This window comes from Canis lupus, chromosome 6 (genome assembly GCF_048164855.1).
Source record: "Canis lupus baileyi chromosome 6, mCanLup2.hap1, whole genome shotgun sequence".
Lineage (NCBI taxonomy): Eukaryota > Metazoa > Chordata > Mammalia > Carnivora > Canidae > Canis > Canis lupus.
Window position 1 is genome coordinate 38,770,821 of NC_132843.1, and position 23,320 is coordinate 38,794,140.

Consider the following 23,320-nt stretch of genomic DNA (forward strand, 5'->3'; position numbering starts at 1 on the left):
ATAGATTTTATTACAGTGTTTTCAGAGGACCAATTTTTGGCTTTTAAAAAATCTTTTCTAGTATAGGTTTATTTCCTGTTTAATTAACTTCTGCTCTGGTCTCTATTTGTTTATTCTGCTTTCCTTAAAATTGCTTTCAACTCATTTTGAAATGTATTTTCATATTTTAAAATTTCCATTGTGATTTATTCTTTGATTTGTGAATTATTTATGTTTCTTAATTTCCAAAGGAAGTTTTTTTGGTTATGATTTTTTTTTATTTTTTGTTTTACTGTTTTTTTGGTATATATTACCTAGTAGTCAGAGAGTGTTATTTGCATGGTACCAGTCCTATAAGTGGTAATTTTCATTAATGGTCCATATACTAGGAAAATGTGTGTTCTCTAGCTTTTATGGTTATTAATTATGTCCATTCAACTTTTTTCTGTCTACTAGATCTACTACTTATTCAGAGATATGTTATAATTTCCTATTATGTTTATCTGTGTTTTGCTGTAGTCCAGAAATGTTTATTTCATGTATTTTGAGGCCAAATGATTAAACATATTATATAAATTTAGAATTGTTATATTTTCATGGTGAACTCTGTGCTTTGTATGTTAAATTTTGTTTCTCCCCTGATATTTATATAGCTGCATCCACTTTCTTTTGGTTATAATATACTTGGTGTATCTTTAAAAATCTGTACTTTTAATTTTTCCTTATTATTTAGACATATCCCTGGTAAATAGCATTTATTTCAAAAATTTACAATGCTTGGTCTGACAATCCTTTCCTTTTACTTGGAGTACCTGGATCAATATCTTATTGTGATTATGGAAATATTTGGATATGTTTATTCCATTTTATTTTGTTCTTTTGCTTTTCTCCACCTTTTTGGTGTTTTTTTCTTCCTCCTTTTGAATTGATTTTTCCTCATTTTTTTCAACCTCTGGTAATTTGAAAGTCATAAACGTTCTTTCATTTTTAAAAAAATTTTTGTTTCTAAATAATCTTAACACCTGGTGTGGGGCTCAAACTCACAACTCCAAAATCAAGAGTCATGTACTGCACCCACTGAGCCAGCAAGGCACCCCATAACTTTATTTCAATATAAACTCTTTCTGTCACTTTATAATTTTTATTTTTTTTAATTTTTATTATCAAATCCTAAAGTTACCAGTATTTACTTTCCTTTCAAATCATATCAAATGACTTTTATTGCACTCTTCATTCCAGCTATGACACACAGTGACACAACAATATGATGACATGACATGATGATGACATGAAACAACACAAACTGATCTGGCGTGATGTAACACTCCACGGCATGGCATGACATGATGTGATATGACATGCCATGATGTGACGGTCTGTTGTTGCCGGCTTTGGTCTCTTGTGGACTCCAGCGGGTTGGTTTCACCAGCTCTTCTGTGGCTCCCCTTCCTCCATCATCCGTCCACCTTGTTGGTTAAGAGGCACCCCAGAATCAGTTTTGACATCCCCAGTTTTCTTGTTATCTGATTTAACTTTTATGTTTTAAACTGTTTGTGTTTTAAGTAAGCTCTTTGCCCACCATGGGGCTCAAACCCATGACCCCAAGATAGAGCATCGCAAGTGCCTCTGGCTGAGCCAGCTGGGTGCCCATGCGTTTTAAATGCAGGAACTGCAGAATAGGCATCTCTCTTTAACTCTCATCCCGATTGTTGCTCTGGGAAATCAGACATGAGCACAGGAGGTTGGTTCTTCTCCACCAGGACTCGTTATGTTGGATGTGGCAAAAAAAAATCCACCTCCAAATGGCTTTGCTGTAAAGCCCAGGTGATTTGAAGATTCAGTCAGTGGCTCCAAGGTACCCATTGCTCCCTACCTCTGCCGTCTGGAGCCTTGGTGCATCCTTGTACTCTGTACATTGGCCCCCTGTCAACCCTACCTCCCACCTCATGACACAAACGGTCATAGCAGTTCCTGGGCCAGACTATCTTTTCTGGTCGCTCCTCCCTGAGCCCTGGCTCTGGGACCCATTTATCCATTGGCCTGATTTGGGCTAACTGCCCATCCCTTAGCAAAGGTCATGAGGTACACCATGGGTGTACCTGAGCCTGCCAAAACCCACCATGATCTGAAATTGGGATTAATCCCACCCAAATGCATAGTGGAGGTGCGGGGGGGTGGGGGCGGGAAAGGGTAGCCCAAAGGCAGTAAGTCCTTCATGGCTTTTCCTCATCATGTTCCTGATGAGAGAACGGAGGATGTCAGCTCCTGCTCATGCTCACACCATCCCAGAAGATTATTTTCTCATTTAAACCAAAACCAAACAGGGGCCTATTTTCCCAAACTTGTGAGTCAAGTGACATTGCATTGCCATTCTTAGAAAAAATTCTCTAAGAAATCCTAGGTATAAATACAACAGGATTTCTAAACTCTGAAGTTCAGGCAAAATTATGTATCTACCTTCTTCTGAGAGATAGAAGGTGAGGAGGGTAGGGTGTTTGAAGAAAGAGCAATTGAACTGGAGCTTACAGGAGCTGCAGGGGACCTGAGATTTCCCCCCATGAGTGCTTAGGTGTGGGTGCCCCCTGCTGTATGTATTCCTTCTCAAGAAACACTTGATGGCTTCTAAGAGATACACCAGTGTTGCAGAGTAGGAGGCAAGACAATTTCAGAAAGAAGCTTCATCTAAGATGACATTGCCCATAAGCAGTGGTAACATAATATGTTCATGTTTCCAACCTTTGGTTTCCCAGGGGACAGAATTGCATATCAAGAGTTGCAGGAGGCACCCAGGTGGCTCAGTTGGTTAAGTGTTGGACTGTGGATCTCGGCTCAGGTCTTGATCTCAGGGTTGTGAGTTTAAGCCCCATACTAGGCTCCACGCTGGGCATGGAGCCTACTTAAAAAAAAGAAATGCCATTTGTTATGACTTGTCCCTGGGAAAAATAAAGTGTAAATTTCAAATTCATGCTATAAACAAACAAAAAAAGATTAAGCTAATTCTAGCTAATCTTCATATTCTATTTGTAGAACTGGCTGAAATAAAGATTGATGACCTGGACCACATTAGCATAACCTACTGTAATGCAGGATATAGAATTGCATCATTTTAATAATCTCATTTAATGTTTCCTAACCAGAGGGTGGTCTTGTAGATTTGTAAGTATTAGCTCTAAATTCTTTAAATGAAAGGCAGATAAATTTGAAAACGATCGATGCTTCTGGAGCATAAAATACATGATGAACTAATTTAGCCAGGAGCAATGTGCATATCCTTGTTTTTAGGAGATGGATGATGTGTGTGTAGGGGGGTTATGTGTGGTGTGAACATGTGCTGGGGGGAATCAGGGGCCTTTTATTTTTATCTGACATTTGCAAAATCAATACTGGTGCTGAGGTAAGGCCAAGATGACACTGGAGAGGTGCTGGGCAGCCTGAGTGCTCCACCTGGCACAGAAGCATTGTTGCCACGGCGTGGCCACCCTCCGGTGCAGTGTCTGCCCTCATCCTCTGATTTGGGGTGGATCACTTGTCTTCACTTCCTGTGTGTAAGGTAAGGGCAGTAGGCTCTGAAGAAGCCTTTCCCCAGACAAGCCAGGGGACGCGTGTTGCTGTCTGACCAGCAGGGGGCAGTCTTACTCAGAGGGTCCGGGATTTAGGGGAATCCTCTAGTTTGGGGAACTGGGCCCAGCTTTGAGTTTCCAGCTTCCACAGAGATGTATGATGTAATGATGCGTCAAATTTCCTTTAAGACAGGAGACAATGCTTTAATAGTTAAATGCAGTCAGGAAGAGATTGACGAGGGTCGCAGGCAGGTGACCCTATTTTTGTGTTGGATTTAGTGAGACACCTGCTAGCTAGGACCTTTCCTTTGAATCGGAACCCTTTTTTGCCTAATGAGAATGCCGGATGCCCCCATCCTTGCCCAGGGCAGAGGCCCAGGAAAGACTCTGTGCCTGCCTGGGTGGGCTGTGTGCCCACAGGAAGCAGAGGCTGGGCAACCAGGCCCACACGCAGCCGGCAGTGTTGCAGAGTCCGAATGCGGAGCAGCAGAGGTCAGTGGGTTCTGCGTGGGACACACGTAGGGACCTGAGAAGGAAGGAGGTGCAGGCAACCCCCCTTTTTGTATCGATTGCCCCCCAGACCTCCTCGCCAGCTCGGGGCGCAGAGATCCCAGGGGGCACTGGCCAGGCTGGGTGCTCTCATTCACAGGCTGGGGGCGGTACTCAACTCTGGGTGCCTCTCAGAACCCCTGGGCTTCTGAAGCACCAGGGGTTGGGGGCACTGACTGACCTTGGCGTTTCCAGAAGCTTCTGGGAGGGGTGGGTCCCAGCGGGAAGCAAAGTTTGAAAAGCTTTGTCATGTCCGTGGAAAAAGTGGGGCACTGACCTGCAGGGTCCCTTGTGTAGACACAGCGCAGGCAGGCTTGCTGCCCCAGGGCCTGTGCAGGCACTGTTGTAGGGCGGTGGAGCTGGGGGTGTCCGCTGCCGTCTCTGTCAACACTGGGGCAATCCTGGCCCTGCAGAGGCAGTGTTGCCAGGGGGCTCTGTTTCCCACCTAAATTAAGATTTCCTCTTTTAAAAATCCCTGTTTTCACAACTGCCGTCCTAGGGCAGGAAGAAGACACAATTGGAGGAACTCCGTGGTGAGCACGTTTGGTGTTGATTTGAGGCTGCTCCCTTGTGTTTGTTTAGTGCCCTCACATCCCAGCCTTCTGGAACCTTTCCGCGCCCTGTTCCTCCACCTCAGTGTGACAGAAAGGAGGGAGAGTCACAGACCCAGGCCGGCCTCCCCGGTGCACTCCCACCCGAGCCTCGGAATCCGCAACCCAGCGTCAGAACACCGCAGCCTGGTCTCCACGTGGGACCCACAGTGGCCATGGGAGGCTCCTAGCCGCCAAGTGTCCCTTCTCCCTGCTGCGCTGAGAGCTTCCGGGGGGTGGTCATGGTTGATCCCTGATTTAGAGCAGCTACTCACAGCTGGTTTTCTGTAGCTCAGACTCCCAGCACAGCACAGGGAGTGCTATTTATCATCCCCTCCAGGGTGCCAACTATTGAGGGGGCATCTGTGAGGCAGCTGTGGGGGATCTGTGGGGACATCTGTGAAACAGCTGTGGGGGCATCTGTGGTTGGTGCAGCTGTGGACGCATCTGTAGGGACATCTGTGGGGACATCTGTGGCACAGCTGTGGGGGCATCTGTAGGTACATCCGTGGGGCAACTATGGGGCATCTGTGGGAATATCTGTGGGGACATCTGTGGGGCAGCTGTGGGGGCATCTGTGGGGACAGCTATCGGGATATCTGGAGGGCATCTGTGAGGACAGCTGTGGGGTATCTGGGGGGGCATCTGTAGGGGCAGCTGCAGAAACATTTTGTCTTTCTGGCCCCTATGAGGGGGACATCACCTCTCTGGAGTGGCCCTGGCTATCATGAGGCTGTTATCACCTGGGCAGGGAGTTAGAGCTATTTCTTGGCTTCAAGAAGTAAAATCCCTCCTTTAGCACAAGAGCAGAGCAATGACAACCTGGTGACTCTCCTTGGATCCCTGGGGGCTTCTAACCAGGGAAGTTGGTCCATTACAAGCTGTCACACTGTAGAAAGATGAGACCTTTGGCTAAGGTAGAGAACCTGACTGGTCCAGGTGGTTGTTTTATTGTAGAAAGGGTGCAGGAGCCTCAAAAGTTTCCCGGGGCCCTTCTGCCAGCCTCTAGGACAGGTTCCCACCTGGTCCAGGAAGGAGTTCCCACCTGTCCTTCTGTGAGTGCCACTGAAAGCACCCAGCACTTAGAACTGCTGGAACCCCCATCCCTGTGATTTAGTTGGCCCGATGCCCACGCTGTCCACAGCACAGAAAAACCAATCCCTTCTGACACTAATGCGTGAAGGAGAGTGGGCGCTGGCCTGAGCAATTGTTGCTGTTGCTTTATGGAGACCACAAAGTTAATCACAACAAAATTACCAAATTACTGTAACCGTTGGTATTTATCAACTCCCACCAAGGGAAAACAAAAGTCACTGCAACAGAAAAGTATTTTCCAAAGGAAAGATCAGTTTCCTTTTTGGTGACCTGAGAAAATTTACCACAATTCCATTCAAAACCTTCAGGCACTTGACTTTTTTTTTTTTTTTAATATCCTTTACCTTTTTAATAAAAAGTAAAAAACAAACAAAAAAAATACATCAATGTCCTGAATAGAACCTCTCTATGTAAAGGTGTCACTAAACAAATAACATAGGACCAGACAAAATAAATGGAACTGAGAATAGCAATATGACATATCATGAAGCGTTTATATATGTATGTGTATATTGTATATGAATGTGCGGGTACATGTGTGTGCACCTATGTATGTATAAATATGTAAATATTTGCCTACATATGTCACACACACACATATTTATACTGACCTCTTTAGATCGAAGTCCAAGGCACTTTTTACAATGAACAGGTTAAAGCCATTAATTTAGAACATAACTGTTTCTGGGTACATATCGATTTGTGGTGCCAATATAATCCACATTTTTCCTTGATCATCTTAGAGTGTCTCTGGTTGGGGTAATGATTAAAAGAACTGGCTTGAAAAGAGATTAGGAATGTCTCTAGAAGTTTAAACTAACTTCTCTTGCTAGGTTTCCTCTGGGGAGGAGAGTCCTCATTGGTAGGTTGCTGAATTTCTTAAGGAAGAAGCACAGATGCCGCTATTTCTGTACTGTGCTGAGCAGGGACTGGGTACTCTTCCAGGGGGACCTCCCCTGGGGGCCACTTGATATTCCAATGGCCCTGCCAGCACAGGCTAAAACCAGAAACCTAAAAAGGGACTTTGAAGGGGCTCAAGGTTACAAAGCAAGCTTTTTTTTTTTTTTTTAAAGGCTGCTCCTGTTTGTACACCAGCCACATTACATGACCTCAAATGAAATTGTGAGATGCATCTGTTTTTATCCTTATGATCATACAGGACTTTACTTCATCAAGTAATTCTGTAAATGAGGGTCAAAGAACAAATGGTTTAATTTTCTAGCTATTAATGGTGTTGGTTACTGTTGCTGTGTGGTGAGGCCAGAGCTTTTCAATATTTAATGTGTATACAGATCACTTAGGGATCTCGTTAAAATGCCAAATTGGATTAAGCAGATCTGGCGTGGGGTCCTAGAGTCTGCATTTCTAAGTTCCTAGGTGATGCTGACACTGCTGGTCTGTGGACCACACTTTGAGTAGCAAGGATTAGTGTACAGCCATATACCTGAATTAATGTCAAGAGGTCTGCTTTCCCCAAATCAGGAATTTGCATTGTTTTTCTTGGTCTAGACTGAATAATAACTTTGAGGGGAAAATCAGAATATATTTGCTCTCTATAAATGTAAAAGTCTGAGTCTGAGGAGTGCTAGAAGAAAAAGCCAAAAGAGACAGTTCTATTTAGTAGCAGAAAAGTATTAAAAGACAAATCAATTACCACCAGTACATTCATCAGTTATATAAAATCGAGAATAAACTAATTTCCATTAGCCAGCAAGTGAGTAACCTGCTAAAAGCAGGTGCCCTGGAGTTCTGATGGCCTTAGTGGAACCCACCCTTACATGTAATTGGGGGTGTAGCAGACACTGTGAGCAGTTCGTTCAATAAAAATAAGCTGTGTGTGCAAGTGAGCTCTCAGCCACACAAGCAGCTTGGAGCGAGCGTTGGCATCTTTTTCTTTCAGGTTACCAGTACCAGCTTTTCCCCAGGAAAAAACCTGTTGTCTTGCACTCTGTCTGTGTAAATTTTCAGGTTGAGAAGAGAAAAGACAGGAGCCCAGGTGCCCTGATGCTGCTTGGTTTCCATGGGTGCAGTGTCAGCCCAGGGTGATGCTAACAAACAAGAGGGCCCCACTGATTCTAGAAAACCTGTGTTCTATAACTAAACACATCCTGTTTTCACCTAGAAATAGTCCCTCCATCACTCAGAGGATGGAAGTGAGAAATTCTACATGAGTCTCAATTACGACTCAGACAAGGAAGGGAATGGAGTTCAGGAGTTGCTCGAGTAGAGAATTTCCCCAATTCTGCCAATGAAGACAACACCTCCTTTGAAGCTCCTTTCCTGCCACTAAAGGGCTGAATTAAAGGAGCAGAAAGGGAAGCCCGGCACTTTGCCAGGTATTGCTGTGCGTGTCCTGCTTCCTCCCTTACTCCCCCTGGAGCTGTGAATAAATGCAGGGTCCTGAGGGCTCAGAGGAGCTCCTCCGCACATCTGCACATCGTATTGGGGTCTCCCTGGGCCTGTGTAAGTGAAGCTCCGAGTGGCTTGACTCTGGCTTAGATACACACACTCACAGCGTCTAGAATTTTGAGTCTTTCGTGTCACAGGAGAACTCTCCCTTACGCCCAATTCTGACATTCCCAAAGGAAGAGCCAGTGGCTCAGCTTGAGACTCCTATCACTTTCATATTGAAACTTTGCATTTACATGGGGAGAACCTGCCCATCATGAAACTGGCTCTGCACAGCTACTAAGGGAGTCATGGCTTTTACAATCTCATCTGAAATGGCTTGATAGAGCTTTGGGTAGAGTTATTCTTCTAAGCCTGGAACATTATTCTTGTCTCTAATGGGCAAGTCTTAGGGAATTACAAGACGGCAGTTCCCGAGGCTAAGCCCCTCAGTCTGGGTGATGTGTACTCAGAAACAGTCGTTGGGAGAGCAGGCTGCCACTGGGCCTGCCAAACACTAGTGTGATACAAAATGTTAGTTCAAAGTTACAATATATTTTATAATATAGCAATATATTTCATATTTAAAATAAACTGTTATGCTTTCTCCTATCATTAAAAAATAGCAAGCAGTACAGAGGCAAGATGCAAATTCCTATTGAAGCTCACATGATTCTGAACACAAACACTTCAGTTTCCGAGTTCACCAATGAAAATGTGCTCTCTCCTCTTCTCTTCTGCTCAGCGCGGGCCACGGAGTCCGGGACCAAAGTGAGTTGTTGCGCCATTAAAATGTCTGACGAAGGTGGATTGGTCCTGGTTGAGACCATGGGACACAGCTAGAGAATGTCATTTATTCCCTCTCCTTCCTCTGGGAACCTGGATGTTGGCTGTTCCAGTCAGATTCATGTTTGATTAGTCACTGATTTTTGTTTTTGGCTATAAATTCAGCATTTCTTTGGGATCCTAACTACAGGTTGGTGTTGAATTTTGTGCTTTTCCTCCAACAGCTTTGCTGGGCACATTTCTTTTGTTTTAACACATGGTCCAGGCCCAAGATATAGCTTCCTGAGCCTGCTTCTCAGGCGTGTAAACAACTGTCGCACGGCACTTGGCACCTAGATTTGGAGGTCACATGTTGAAGCTTTGATAATGGTTTTGTTCAGAAGGAACTCCAGTTGATGTTTGGGTGTTTCCAGTAATGGTGTAAGGAAAGCAGGTCACAGCTACTGGTTTTCTCTGTCTGTTCATACACCACTGCACCGAGTGCTTCTTAAAAAGTTTCCATCTATTTCAGTACAAAATCTACGCATTACTCATCTGACAGGAGTTTAATGTTAACCTCTACTTATGCAGCCTGGCACAAGCTTTCAGGATGACAGGCACCCATCTATATTCAACTACCAGGAGCAGGCAGTTCATGCCGCAGTCCCTGGAACATCCCTTTTTGGTGGCATCAACGGCCCCATTCCCATTCCATGCTTACTTTGGTGGCAGCAGAGAAGGAAGGGACAGTGTAGGGACAGTGTCCAGGGCGTGGTCACTATGGGGGGGGCTGACCCACACCAACCAGGAGACCCCAGGACAGCAGTCTACGTACTGAAACCCAGTGCTGCCAAGTTCATACAGGCAACACGACGACTAGCAGATGCTTACTCTGCTTTGAAGCAACTTTCAGGGAAGTAGCATGGCTGTGTGGAACTGGGGACACATTTTAGGATTTAAAAGCAGTAACTTAAAGAGCGTGGAACCTACTGGTAGTGCGATGACTTCCTAGTGTATATGCTGTGGTACTGTGAGAGCCACACATTCATTCTGGGATGAAACGCTGATTCCTAATTTGAGATGCATGGATGGTGGAGGGGACACTGTAAGGGAGGAGAGAGGGCCCGTGTGCCGGTCTCACATTCCTCCCTACACAGTTGACACGTCATAGTCACTTCCACTAACCCTTGAGGACACTCAGATGCCACACCCGAGTGTGGGCTGGACGGGAACGCAGTCTGGCTGCTGTTGAAGACGATCGTGACTCCACGTAAAACCTACTGAGTACTTTGTGTTGAAGGATGTTAACTATCATCTTCATTCTCACCACATGGAAACCGAGGGGTGAGGTGGTTATACTAATTGGCCAAAGATGTGGGTCCAGCATTAGAGCTTATTTACTCCGATTCTGTATCTCTAGCTTTCTTCCTTTACTCACACAGAAATCACTAGGAATATAAGGGGGAGGTCCTCAAATGTATTGAAATAATGATTTCTTTGATGCTGCTCCTTCTCAGCCTTTAATAAGCAAGGAGACCTATGCATGCCCACTGGGACTTTGCTGGCGCCTCATTCTCAGAGTTTGCCGCTGTGCCACTGGCACTCACCGAGGCCAGAAGCCCAAGGTACCCCAGGGCCTCACCTCTCTTGTTCTCTTGCATTGCATTAACATTTTTAGAGATATGATGTCAGGAAGCTGCATATTACAAGCAGGGCAAGAGCAGTTCAGACACTTTATGGCAGTTTATTGATGATGAGCAGGCACATGTGTCCTTTGATCCAAAGGTACAGATTGATATTTGGACTTCAGCCTGAGGAGGAGCGAGCCCCTAGACTGGCATGATTTACCACCTGGTGCTATGTCCTGAAATTCCACTGACACCAGTGGTCTTAAAGTATCACAGTACCTCCCTGACTTTACAGTACATGAGGCTAGAATATGGCTTATGTGATGAGGGGTGGCTCTGTAGTTTTGATTCAAGTGTCTAGATATTTTGGGGGACTATTGTGGTATTTCACCTGTCACTAAGTCATCAGACAAGTGACAGGAGGGTTCTGATGCTGGGTCCGCCTTCCAGGAGTGAGCAGAATGCAATGAGTTCAGCACTAGAGCTAAGTTATTGTGATGAATCATGTTTACATAGAGCCAATTCTTGAGAAGCTAATTAAACCTCCTCCACCACCAAACGAGAATAGGGAAGAAGAAGGCCTGGCATGACAGTCAACCTGCACCTTTCCCGTCTGACTGTGATGCTGAGGCACAGAGGAATTAGCCAAAAGATGGGCCGCAGAGAGGAAACCTGGAGGGACCTGCACTTTGGTGATCCATCCTGGGATCATCAGGGTTGAATGTGTTCACAGGAGAATGGGTAACTTCCCACATGAAGTTGAAACATGGTACAGAGAAGCAGCCTCCCCTTTACCATTGCAAGTCAGTAAGCAGGTTTGATCACCTGTTTTTGAGGATTAAGTATTCTTTCACCAAGGAAAGAAACCACACACAGCTATTGCACTACCAGTAGGTTGGGTCATGCCACCAGTGCCCGCGTGTTTCTGGGGTGCCAGTGGCTGCTGCTGCTGGAGGTAACTCCAGCCCCCTCCCAAGGTTATATGCTTGTTCTTCAGGGGTCACTTAGGTGCACAGCATTATCCACAGACCTTGACAGGTTGACCGTCTGCACAGGGGGGTGGCAATGCAGTCTTGTGTATCATTTATTTGAAATTAAGACTAAGTCCCTGTACGAGTGTGCATGGAATGGAAAGGGTGAACAGGTGACAGGTGAGGGCTATGGGTCAGCGACCAGGATCGGCACACGCAGGGTGACCTGTCTGTGGTCTCCACTTGTGAGATGGAATTCATGCCACAAAGACATTTCACGGAATTTCATCTGTGTAGACATCTGTTTATCAGTGCGGCCACACTGTCACGGCAACAGGAGCACCATTCTTGGGACATAAGAAAGGAAGGTGAACTTTCAGAGAATCACAGTCAAAAGAATAAGTAAAAAAAAAAAAAAAAAAAAAGCCAGCATCAAGTGTGGCGTCTGTGGTGTGTAAACCACCAATGGAGATGTTTAAGGGGATGTTACCAAGATGAAAACAAGACTGTTTAGGGCGGAACAGCAGTAAGAAGAGACAAAAGAGGAAGTTTAGCAAGAGACCCGATCTTCTGGAAAGAGTACTGCACTCCAAGGTCATCTACCTTTTGCAGTCTAGTGACCCCCTTGTCCCTAGAAGACCCAGCTCACCTGGACACTGGCCTCAGACAAGTGACAATGTCCTGTGCAAAGGGAAGCCTAGCAGAACAGCCCTTCGCAAGTATTGCCCTGTCGCCTTACCCTCGACAGATGAGACACTCCGTACAGCATGGTTTAGCTCCCCACGAGCTGAAGTCAAAGACCTCATGAGAGCAGTGGAGACACAATGGCCTGGTCACTTCATGCATGAGTGTGGTATGTGGTCAGACACAGAGCAATGAAAGATGGCATCCACATGCCTCACCTTACTACACCGGCTGCCACACTGGGTCAGGATGTGTCTCAAGTTTCTTGGAGTTTGAGACGTATTTGAACAGTTTTGGCACCAAGATTAACATGGCACAAGAGGAGCAGGCTACTGACAGATCTGTCATCTCACCTACAAGGCTCCCTAGGGAATCCTTTAGCCTCAGAATCTTTCATTCTGAGGTGGTTTCACCTCAGGTAGAAGGGGCCACACGGGCCACTTACCACCACCTGTTGCATTCCAGGTGAGGCCCTGGACCCCTTCGTGCTCCTAACACCTAGGCTGGAAGGCTGTTCTGGATGCACACAGCTAAGCGAATCCCCAGACAGCACCCCTCCTCCCTGGGGCACCCCTGGGCTGTGCCTGCACATCGCCTACCCTTGCACATGTACACAGCTCCCGTGCTCCACCAGAACACAGCCAGTTTGCAGGTAAGAAGGAATTTCTGTGCAGGCCACAAGGGCTGCGTGCCCCTCCAGAATGCCAGCAAGTGGCCTGGCGTCCATCTCAAAGCAAGCAGGGGTGCTGTGTCCTGTCTGAAGGGACCCGCGCCTTTGGCGAAGCTCAGAACGTGCCCAACACCAGCAAACTACCTGAGCTGAAAGCACCCACCTTCACATTTGAACCAATGCACATGCATGGAGTGCCCACTGTGTGCAGGTGAGGAACCAGGTCCCTTTTATTCTGGTCAAGTTCAAGCAAGGAAAGACCTGGGATGAACGTGGGAGATGAGTATGCATGTGCACATACCTGTAGACACACAGCTTTATATGGATGTCAATATTGGATAGAAAATCTGGCTTTTTATTTGTCTTTTTTGTTTTTAGTCTGGATTGGGTTTTATGACTGGTTAAGGTCTGGGAGGAAAGAATGTCAGTTCTGGCGGCTGTGTAGCTCTCCCTGCCTTTTGTCCTCCGGAGGCTTCCCAAGACAAATGGCAGGGAGAGGGAGTCCACAGGACCCCAGTGGTGAGGAGCCCATGTCTAAGCCTGACACCCCCCCCAGGGGTACCCGCTTCTGGGCTGCTTCTCCATCGGCGGCTTCGGTGCCCCCGCTCCCCCCCACCCCCGACGCGAGACCTGAGATTGACGTGGATTTCTGTTCTGCACCAGTTCTGCAGCCATGGCCCTGCCAGAGGCACCGCTTCCTGTCACCTCCTCTTCCTGCTCCCAAGTAGAGGCACCTAAACAGAGATTAGATTTCTGGTTTCAAGGCATATCGAACCAAGCACGCTGAATGAACCCGAGTTAGTTAATTAGCTTGGTCTCTCCTCTTTAGGTTCCCTGGTCTGATTGTTCCTTGATGGCAAAGTGACCAGGAGAGAGTTGATTTGCATCTTAAGACCTATGGGTAATGCTTCTGGAGTGGGGGGTTTATTTAGCAACTGCTTGAACTTGTGTATGGGGTAGGGAAGGAGGTGGAGCTGACCCCGAGGGGGCTGTCAGAGGCCGGGGGTGTGTGGGTGGTGCCCGCCGCACCGCCCCTGGCCTCGGCAATGGCAGACAGGAGCTGCTGCTGCTGGCGCAGGGCGTCGGCAATGAGGAGTGGCAAGGAACTGAAGCCGGCCGCCAGGTGCTCCAGCTTGGACTCCAGGCTGCCGATCTGTTTCTCCAGGTCTTCACTCCGGTCGTTGAGCTCTGAGATCAGGTCATACATGACATTCTGCATCTGTAGGGAGAGATGGGGACAGTATACTATGGGTCATCACATGGGGACCGGTGGCTGGAGAAACAAAGTGCTCCCAAATCACAAAGGGACAGCATCCACACCAGAGTGTCCAGCCTGGCCGACCCAGGAGAAGACCCGGAGGTGCGGGGTACATAGGGGTGGTAGTGACCCATCAGAAAACATGCATAAGCAGTATTACTTCTTAGATGGGTGAGTCTCGGCCCTCCTGGGGTCCTTGACAGCCCAACCTCTCGGCTCAGAGGCTGTACAAGCCCGCTCATTGACAAAAAGGCACCATGCTGGGGAGTGGATGGGGCTAGGGACTTGGGGGGCCAGCCGAGGTTCAAGTTCGAGTGTAAAACGCAGTTTTCTTACAAAATGGGTTAATAATAACCACCCACGGCGCAGCGGTTTGGCGCCTGCCTTTGGCCCAGGGCGCGATCCTGGAGACCCGGGATCGAATCCCACATCGGGCTCCCGGTGCATGGAGCCTGCTTCTCCCTCTGCCTGTGTCTCTGCCTCTCTCTCTCTCACTGTGTGCCTATCATAAATAAATAAAAAAAAATTAAAAAAAAATAATAATAACCACCCACGGTCATGACATTATTGCCCCTGGGCTGCTCTTAGCACAGTGGCCGGAAGAGACGCCAGACACCCCTGCTCACCTTGGTCTGCAGCCCCTCGGAGTGACCTTGTGGGGTCACAGCCCCTCTCCTGCCTGGTTGGTAAGGAGAGACACTGCCCCATCGGGCCATCCCCGCAGGCCCAGTCCACCTGCAGAGCTCCCGTGGGCTGGCTAAGGACTCTGTCCTACTGTGGTAGTTCTAAGCCCCCTCCCACCATGTCCTGCCACCTTCACTCTCAGATGCTGCCCCCCACTCCATAAACCTCCCACCTCATGCTGTCTCCCTGAATCCTGGCAACCTGCCCTGTCTCCCGTGCCCTGATTAACACTGTACCCCATCCCCAACCCTGCTCCCCATCCTGCTTCCCTGCTTACCTCTCCTCCGTTATACCACCTTCTGCTGTGCTAGTTAACTGCTCCACCTGGGTATCACCATCCACCACCACCCACAGGGAGGGATGCTGTCCAGGCTGGGGCCATTGCCTGTGCTCATGGGTGTGTCTCTAGGGCTTAAAACAGCACCTGGCACATAGGAGATGCTCAACTAATGAATGGACACAAATCCGCTTCACAAAGGGTTTGTCACATGACTGTCCCTGAAAGCTATTGGCTGGACGATGGGTGAGTGAGGCTGGCACAGGTCCCCTCCATCCTCTGCCCCAGGGAGGAATCCACTGATGGGGAGAGACCTTTCACACCACAAGTTATTCCAGGTGCCTAGAAGGTTTCTTCCTGTTTACCAACAAGGCCCTGTGTCTGAAGGAAAGTAGAGCCCGGGGGTGATTGGGCCGGGGTGCAATCAGGAGACCTGACAATCAAATGAAACTTAAAAGTATCCAGTAAACTTGCCTTCTTTTTTTTTTTTTTTTAATTTATTTTTTATTGGTGTTCAATTTACTAACATACAGAGTAAACTTGCCTTCTGAGAGTTAAGTCATCAAATTGGATCAGAGCAAAGCTAACAGAGGGGCTCAGGCCAGGGCGCCATTCCCTCTGGCCACCGGACCACAGGCTGAGAGCCCCCCATGACCTCAGCACAAAGCCCCACTGAGCCCCTTCCACAGGTACACTCCCAGTCTTGTCCATGGCTCTGACTTCTCTCTTATCAGGACACTTTCTGGATATAATCTGGCTTCCCGAGTTGGCCTGGAGAGCGCTCATCTATGCGACAGCTACCCTCCTCTATACGTTAACAGGTGACAGCAGCCTTGGGAACGAGAGCCATGTGAGCCCTGCATGCCCCCTCTGCCCCCTCCCAGGTAATGAGGCCCTTGGGGCTTCTGGTCATCTGCCCATAGCATCCTGACCCTGTTTGCCTGAAAGTCTGAGTTATGCCAGCAAGATGCAGAAACCCCTGGCACCCATGGGAGCAGGGACCAAGGAGAGATGGAAAAGCAGAGTAAAGGAAGGTGGCAAAGTGTGAGGGCCAGAGCGGAGGTGGGAAGGGGGCCGACGATGGGCCCCCAAGGAGCCACTGCAGAGGCAGGATGAAGGCAGCTCTGCCTGGGAGTGCAGGATACCCCCGACACCCCAACGTTCCCAAGACTAGACTTTGGAAGTGATCATGCTGCCTTCGCTAATTAACAATCCAGAACCTCATCAAGGTGGCCACTGTCCCTGGAATGCCCAGACTACACATTGATGAGCCTTGTAGGGCCCTATGAGCTATGGACTGAGCCTAGACCCCTTGACCTGGGTCCCTGTGTGGCCACTGGTCAGCTGCCCAACCTTAGGGTGGCCACTTCATTCCTCTAGATCTTGGCTTCCTCATCTACATTCATAATGAGAACCACCATTTGCAAAGTCTCCATATAGTTTACAAAGCATTTTCACAGACACCATCTTATCGCTTAGAGTCTCAGATATTAGGAATTATTTTTACATTTCAATTAAAGGAATTGAAGCTAGCAAATAAGACCCAGGTCCTCCCAGCGAGGCCACCCTGTGGGATAGCCATTTAATCTAGCAAATAATATTGGAGGCCACATGCCATTTTCTTAATCTAGCAAGGACCAGAGAGCAGGGGTGGGCAGGTGGCGGGTTTGGAGGGCTGTATGGAGTCAGTATTGGGTCCCCTGCCCTGTGCTTGCTGACAAGGCATGGCGGGGCAGGGGGCAGGACTTAGGCGAGTCTCTGGGAGGGAAGAGCAGGTGGACTCCAAAGCCCCCCTCTTCTGGGCTCGCACCTGTCCCCACAGCAGCCCTGCAGAGACCCCCTTAGCCCTTCCCTGCACACCTTTCCTGCCAGGCAGCCTGCTGCCATTACTGGTGGGGTTTAGTTTCCCACGTGACTCAGTGATGTGGACCCTCAGCCAGCCTGCTTCTCCCTGGGCCCCAAGTCTGTGAGACGCTGTGGGTGGTACTGAACCAGCGCAGGCCTGAAAGTCCGTGTGCCTGATGTTCCCAGAGGACATCAGCCACAGGGTGTCCTGCCAGGTGAGAGGGGAGGTGGGAAAGCTTGCTACCGTAAGAGAAACTCTTGGGGTGCGGTGCCAGCCCATTCCTACATGGGCAGGCGGGCCTGGCACCACCCCATTCCCGGCCACAGCTGAGCCATCAGAGCGCAGCCTCATAGGGACCAGACTGACTGGTCACCTCATCTCAGAGAATTGAGAATTCAGACCACCAGAGGCCAATTCATGCTTGCCTGTGGCCAGAGCAACAATGCGCAGTCTCTGTATGGGGCCGCCAGGGAGACAGGAGCTTAGAAGCCACCGTGGAGTGGGGGTGGGAGGAGGGCGGGAAAGGGGGCCTGAAGCAGGCCCCTGCACAGCACAGAGAGGTGAGGGGACCCCTCTGGCATGGGGGCCACTGGCGCCCCGTTCTTGTGGCCTCTCCCTGGAGTCTGGCCGTGTTCTGCCTGGAGCGAGGCTTCCTTCTGTCCTGCTGATCAACGCCTCCATTTGTAAACCTTTTAGTACTTTTCCTCTACCTGAGGATGTTAACACCACACCCGAGACCTGGGGGTTCCCTCCCGTGCTCTGGGGCCCTGGCTCCGCCTCAGCCCCATGCCCCCGCTCCCCGCCCCTCAACCCCTGCTGCTGCCAGCACAAGTCCCTGAGCTTGGGAGGCCCCTCTCTGGCCTGATCCTTTGCTGAACCAGGCACCTGCACGAGGCCAAAAACCCGCAATTTCTCTGATTGCACCTCTTTTCAAAGGGTGCTAATCTGCCTGAGGGACTTTCTCTTGCTCACCCAGGGAACGAGTTCCATTATGATAATCGACATCTGTTGGAATGTCCTGCCAGCCTGGCCCTGGGCTGAACATTTGATGTGCAATCTTTACCGAGAGGCCTGAGGGGCTGAGGATGGGAGGAGCAGCCACAGCTCTGCCAGTGGCGTGGCCTTCAGTCCTTCAGTTCTAGGGTTCACAGAAGGAGCCCCAAGTTTCTTTCCAGTACTTATGGCAGGTCAGTGTCAGAAATGCGGAATGGCCCTGTGGCAGTCACGTCCTGGGGCTCTCAGGGGAGGGTTCTCTTTTTTGGCACCTTCACACTCATCACCATGAACTGCCTGGTGCCTGGAAATGCACTCCCTGCCCTCACCACTGATTTGGGGTCAGAAAAGCTGATGTGTAAGGATTGGAGGAGGCAAGAAACCGAGCTTCCAGTCACAATCATGTGACCAGGCAGCCTGGCCACTGCCATCCCCAGGAGCCCTGTGGGTGCTCCTTGCACAGCTTCAGCTCATTCTTGGGCCTCACTCCACCAAGCAGCATGAGCAGCACGCTGCAGAGATCTGTAGGCTCAGGAATCACCCGCACTAAGGCCACACACCAGGTTTCCCATCAGGGATCCACTCAAGGGGGCCTGGGCCTCGCTTTCCTGGGCCTGCACCATGGAGCTGGGATGGCTGGGTCCCCACAGCCACATCTGAGAACCCCTCAGCCTCCGCCACTCACCTTGGAAAGGTCCACCAGGGTGTTGGCTTGATCACTCAGCTTCCTCTGCTCCATCTTGACGCTCCTCAGTCTGTGGGAAAGAGTTGTGACAGCCACGCTCCACGTGCGCGGACAGTGGAGCCCGGCATGTGGATTTGCAGCTGTACCGGTTCACCTGATTTTGGAACCCCAGACTGGGGACCTCCACACCTGTGACAATGGACCAGGATGGTGTGTAGCTCAGGTCCCAGGAGAGCAAACTCCTGTCCCCAGGCAGCATGCCTTCTGGCCTCTCCCCTCCTCCTCTCAGATCATCTCCCTGCCTCTGGAAGGCCCTCCTCCCACCCCCAGCACCTCCCAAACACCATCCCTGCTACTGCACTTTACATCCCTGTCTTCTGGAGACAACAGACCGCAGTTCACTCATGCAGGGTGTGTGTGTGTGTCAGCATGATAGGGACATGGGTGTGTCAGTATGATGGGGACGGGGGGTGTGTCAGTGTGATGGGAACATGGGGGGGTGTCAGTGTGATGGTGACACAGGGGGGTGTCAGAGTGATGGGAGATACTGGAGGCTCTTACTCCTCCACCTGCCACAGCCCATGCATAGTGCCGGCCAGTGTGGGTGCAATAGTGGGAGGAACAGAGTGACATGGGCCCAGTTCCCGCCCCAGTGCTGGGGGGTCAGCAGCGGGTTTCCCCCTGTGGTTCGTTGGAGCAGGTGCAGGGCCCTGGCAGGGGAATGCGCAGCGTACTCACTGGTGAATGGCCTGGAGGAACTTTCTCTGGTGCTTCCTAACCTTGGCATGGTCAATCTTCTTTAGCAGCTTTGTGTGTTTGTAGATGAGCCATGTTTCCCGCAGGACATTGGCCGCTGCATTCTTGATCTGAGGAAGAACAAATACGGTGAGTTGCTAACAGGCTCATTTTCTGTGTTTCATACACCGTGTCTCCGAGTTTGCTGCTACTGTCTGCCTTATAAGGACATGGTTCTGCGTCCTCCGCTGACGCATGAACCCTTAGAAAGATGATTATGACCCGTCTCCTCTGAGTCCTGTTCTGCACACGGCAGCAGGCCAGACCAGAGAGCTGCTCTCGTTTCTTTCTTGAGGGTTTTGCTCCCCTTGACTGCTGTTTCTGGGCTAGATCTAGATGAGCTGTGGCCCTAGACTCAGAGGCCAGGCCACCCGTGCACCTGCACTCTTCTGCACTCACCCGACACGGCCACATACTACACCTGGATCCTTGCTTGGATTTGGAGCCCAAACAGATTTCCCATCAGCTGGAGATTTTCAAAGGCCTCTTTGAGGACACGTCTTTCCCACAAACGGAGCTCAGAGGCCTCAGCCAGCCCATCGTGTCCTTTCCCAAATGGCCAAAAACATTTACACTGTAATTTTACCCATAAATGTAATTGGCTTAAAACTGAAATTATTTCAAAGCAGTGTCTGAAAATCAGTGAAGATACTTAGGTGTGAAGCCAACGCTGTGTCCTCGCCAAGGCTGGCGCCTCTGTGTGCGCAGCCACCACGCTCTATGCCATGTGACGCTAACTGCCGTCGACATGGAAACCGCTGATCTCACGGGCTCCCGGCTGAGCGGGGCCGTATCGATGGCATCCAGATGGCACAGGACAGAGTTTTAATCCAAACACAGACGTCTTTGGCAGTTAGTAACAAGAGCCAGAGGAAACGTTTCTTATTAAGCACAAGCCGAACAGATTTTTGATGAACTGTTCCCGTTTCTGCATGCCATGCAAACTGGCACAGGCCCACAGGCCCAGGGCCTGGTGTCCGTGGAACAGCCCAGGAGAGACCGGGTTCCTAGCCAGAAAAGATTTTAGTGAAACTGGGGAGTACAGGCCCACTTCGTCAGGCTGACATCACAGATGGGACATTGTTAAAATGCGGAGGCGTGTGGGAAGCTAGGAAGCATTGTTTCACAGGCTGATAACTTTTGTGTGTGTGTGTTTTAAAAATTTATTACCAAGGCTGGATTATATTTTTCACTGGCGCTGAAGTGATGTTTTTAAAAGAACAGCCAGCTAAGTCTTCTCAGAAATGTCTAAGTGACATAAACACTGCTTTTTTTGTTCAGTAAAAATCCGCTGTGAAAATGGTTTTCGATCCCTTAATGGCTCACTTCTGGTGCTTCTTCACCCGGCAGGAAGCCGTGGTGGGTCCAGGTGAGCAGCGGAGGCGGGGCAGGTGGGGTCTGACCACAGCCAGACTGGACAGGAGCCTCCCAGACAAGGGACGCTCAGGACGGCCCCCCACTGCCCCACTCTCTCTGCCCACGTCCCCTGAGGTGGGAACTCTTTGGTTTTCCCGGGTGCTTAGCCTGCAAGGACGGCCTCACAGAAAAATGGAAGAAAACCCCTCTCAGCTTTTAGGATGATTGGCAGAGTCCCCGCTGCCCACAGAGCCCCCGCTGCCCACATGTCTGCTCCGGGAGGCTGGCAGAGCTGCGCAAGGTGGTGCTGGTGGGTAGCAAATGGGTGAAACTGGAAAGCCTGCAGGTCATGCTCATTATTGCAGTTACTGAGCAGGTTAGGGATAAATGCATAGTTATCAAGAGAGAGAGAGAAATCCATCCCCTACAGTTGTTGTCCGGAGGCATGAAGGAGGAGATCCCTGATGCGGATGGTGTGCCGGCCACGATCTGGGTTCCTCCCGCGCCTCTCAGGTCCTCCTCCCCATAAACTCACCAGGCAGCAGCTAGGATGATCCCCATTTTACAGACGAACAAACCGAGACACAGAGTGACACCGTGACATTACGAACGGTAAACTGAGCCAAAGTGGATTTCTGTGCTCCATAAACCATGCACACACACACACACACACACACACACACGAATTCTGCACACAGTCCAGACCCCTGTGTAAAATAGGAGGACACGGTGTCCAGGACAGGTCGTGAGCGCCAGAGTCCCGCAGCTGGCTGAGGGCAAAGTCCGAACGGGAGCCGGGGCCAAGAAGAACATACGGTTTCCGTGCGGTCTGCAGCTCCTCCTGACTAGGCTTCATCTCCACACAAATACCGTTTTCTGTTTCCCAGGATCAAGGGTCAAGGAATTGGAAAAACATTCGCAATTCGTTTTCACTCATCAGGGCCCACACTTGGCCACATAACGGAGGCAAGGAGTCCAGGCCCCACGGCGCCCTCAGCCCGAGTGGGAGCCTGGGAAGTCACGGCACAGCCGGGTAGCCGCAGCGACTTTGTGGGTTTGGGCAGGAGGCCCGTGTCTTCGGGAAGGCACGAGGCTTGGTGCCGCTTCGGGACTGACAGCTAACCGCCTGGCACAAAGCTACGTGAATCAGTGTCTGCAGGAGGAAAGGAAACAGCCCTATAGCCGCACTATGCCCTCTGATGCTGACAGTACATGCTGCAACCAGGGCTCCCTCTGGTCATGGGGCTGAGGGCTTTGACCACAGTCCAGGTGGGAGCCGGTGAGGTCGTGTACCCCTCCTGGGGTTCGCTGAGCTCCTGAGGCGGTGGGGTGGGCAGCAGGGCTCAGGAGCCTGAGGACTCTTCACACGGTCCTGTCTGCTCTTCTGTTCCCCAAGCAGACATGCACACAGCTGATGGCTTGCCAGGGTCCCCATGTTCTGCTTCCAGCCTGGCAGGGGCCAGAGAATGGGCTCGGTGACCCTCACACTTTAGGAGCTGCTCTGAGGTTCCCAGGTCCTGGGCAAGGAAGCAGCCCAACCTCCATCTCTGTCTGGCAGGTAGCAGCTGTGGCAGCTGACACCTGCTGAGGGACTACAATGTGCTGGGCTCCGTGTTTACAGTCTCATTAGCCCTCGGAGAAGCCGCACAAAAGGGGTGGAATTGTTATCTCCTCTTTGGCACAGAGCCTGCCCACGGGCCCTGTACCTCACGGCCGCTCCATGGGTGTCCCTGGCTGCATGTGAGTGTTCCCTGCTCCCTCCAAAGAAAACAGCACAGAACACACTTGTCTGTCACTGGAGCTCCTGACTCAGTCACCATGCTGCAGCCTGCTCTGGCCATCCCTCTGCCAGTGTGAGCTCCTGCCCAGTATTGCCAAGGGCGGTCAGCTGCAGGAGGACATGGGACAGCCTACAACAGGAGCCTGCTCTGTTCCCCCTCGTACCCCCTTGTGAAGCCTCAGGGAGCCCTCTGGCGACCCTCCAGGGAAGAAGTCACCAGTATCCCCAGTAGCTGCCAGAAAGCTCCCTGGGAGGGGGACGGGAGAGGACACAGAGCAGGCCTGGGGAGTGGCTGTGACAGGAATAAGTCCCAGGAGCCTCCCAGCTTGGATCTAGGGGAGCCGAGGGCTGGTGAGCATCACGGTCCAAAACCCTGTGGGTCCGTCCTGTCTGGAGTCTGTTAGGGATAGAACTGGGTGGGGCCTCTCTCTTCCCTGCCAGCTCCACTGCCCCCTCACCCCAACCCACAGACTTCCTGCTGGCTTCCTTTCCTCTCTCCGTCCAGTGCAGTCCTGTCCACGCCCCACTCAGCTTTCTGTGCCTGCACCTGGAAGCCACCTCAATGCTTGGAACTGGCTTCTGCCCCATGGCCAGCAGGAGCCTGGGCCGGGCCCTGAGGCAGGGTGGGTTTCTGGGGGTGGTCTCTGGCATTTACAGTTCCTTGCCCCGTGCAACCTGGTGAAGGGTGGTACTCAGTTGTCCGGGGCCATCCACATGATATCCAGCTGGTGTGGAGGCAGACTGGCTTTCCCACACGCAGGCCTGGG

The 23,320-nt window shown here is 50.3% G+C and overlaps 1 protein-coding gene across 7 annotated transcripts in view; it reads right to left on the bottom strand.

Moving 5' to 3' along the window:
• Nucleotides 1-6,076: 6,076 nt before the first annotated feature.
• The window catches only part of KCNN3 (potassium calcium-activated channel subfamily N member 3), a 132,781-nt gene continuing 115,537 nt past the window's right edge, over nucleotides 6,077-23,320 (bottom strand). For 4 of the 7 annotated variants that reach the window (XM_072829589.1, XM_072829593.1, XM_072829594.1 and 1 more), the window contains 3 exons: nucleotides 19,361-19,488; nucleotides 18,623-18,692; nucleotides 13,785-14,098 (listed from right to left, as the gene is read on the bottom strand). In XM_072829589.1, coding sequence (XP_072685690.1) covers nucleotides 13,808-14,098; nucleotides 18,623-18,692; nucleotides 19,361-19,488 — 489 coding nt within the window. In that variant the 3' untranslated portion in view covers nucleotides 13,785-13,807. Of the gene's footprint in view, nucleotides 9,450-10,355; nucleotides 11,873-13,509; nucleotides 13,614-13,784; nucleotides 14,099-18,622; nucleotides 18,812-19,360; nucleotides 19,489-23,320 lie in introns of those variants that run through there. The other 3 variants (XM_072829590.1, XM_072829591.1, XM_072829592.1) reach the window with 3 other exon arrangements.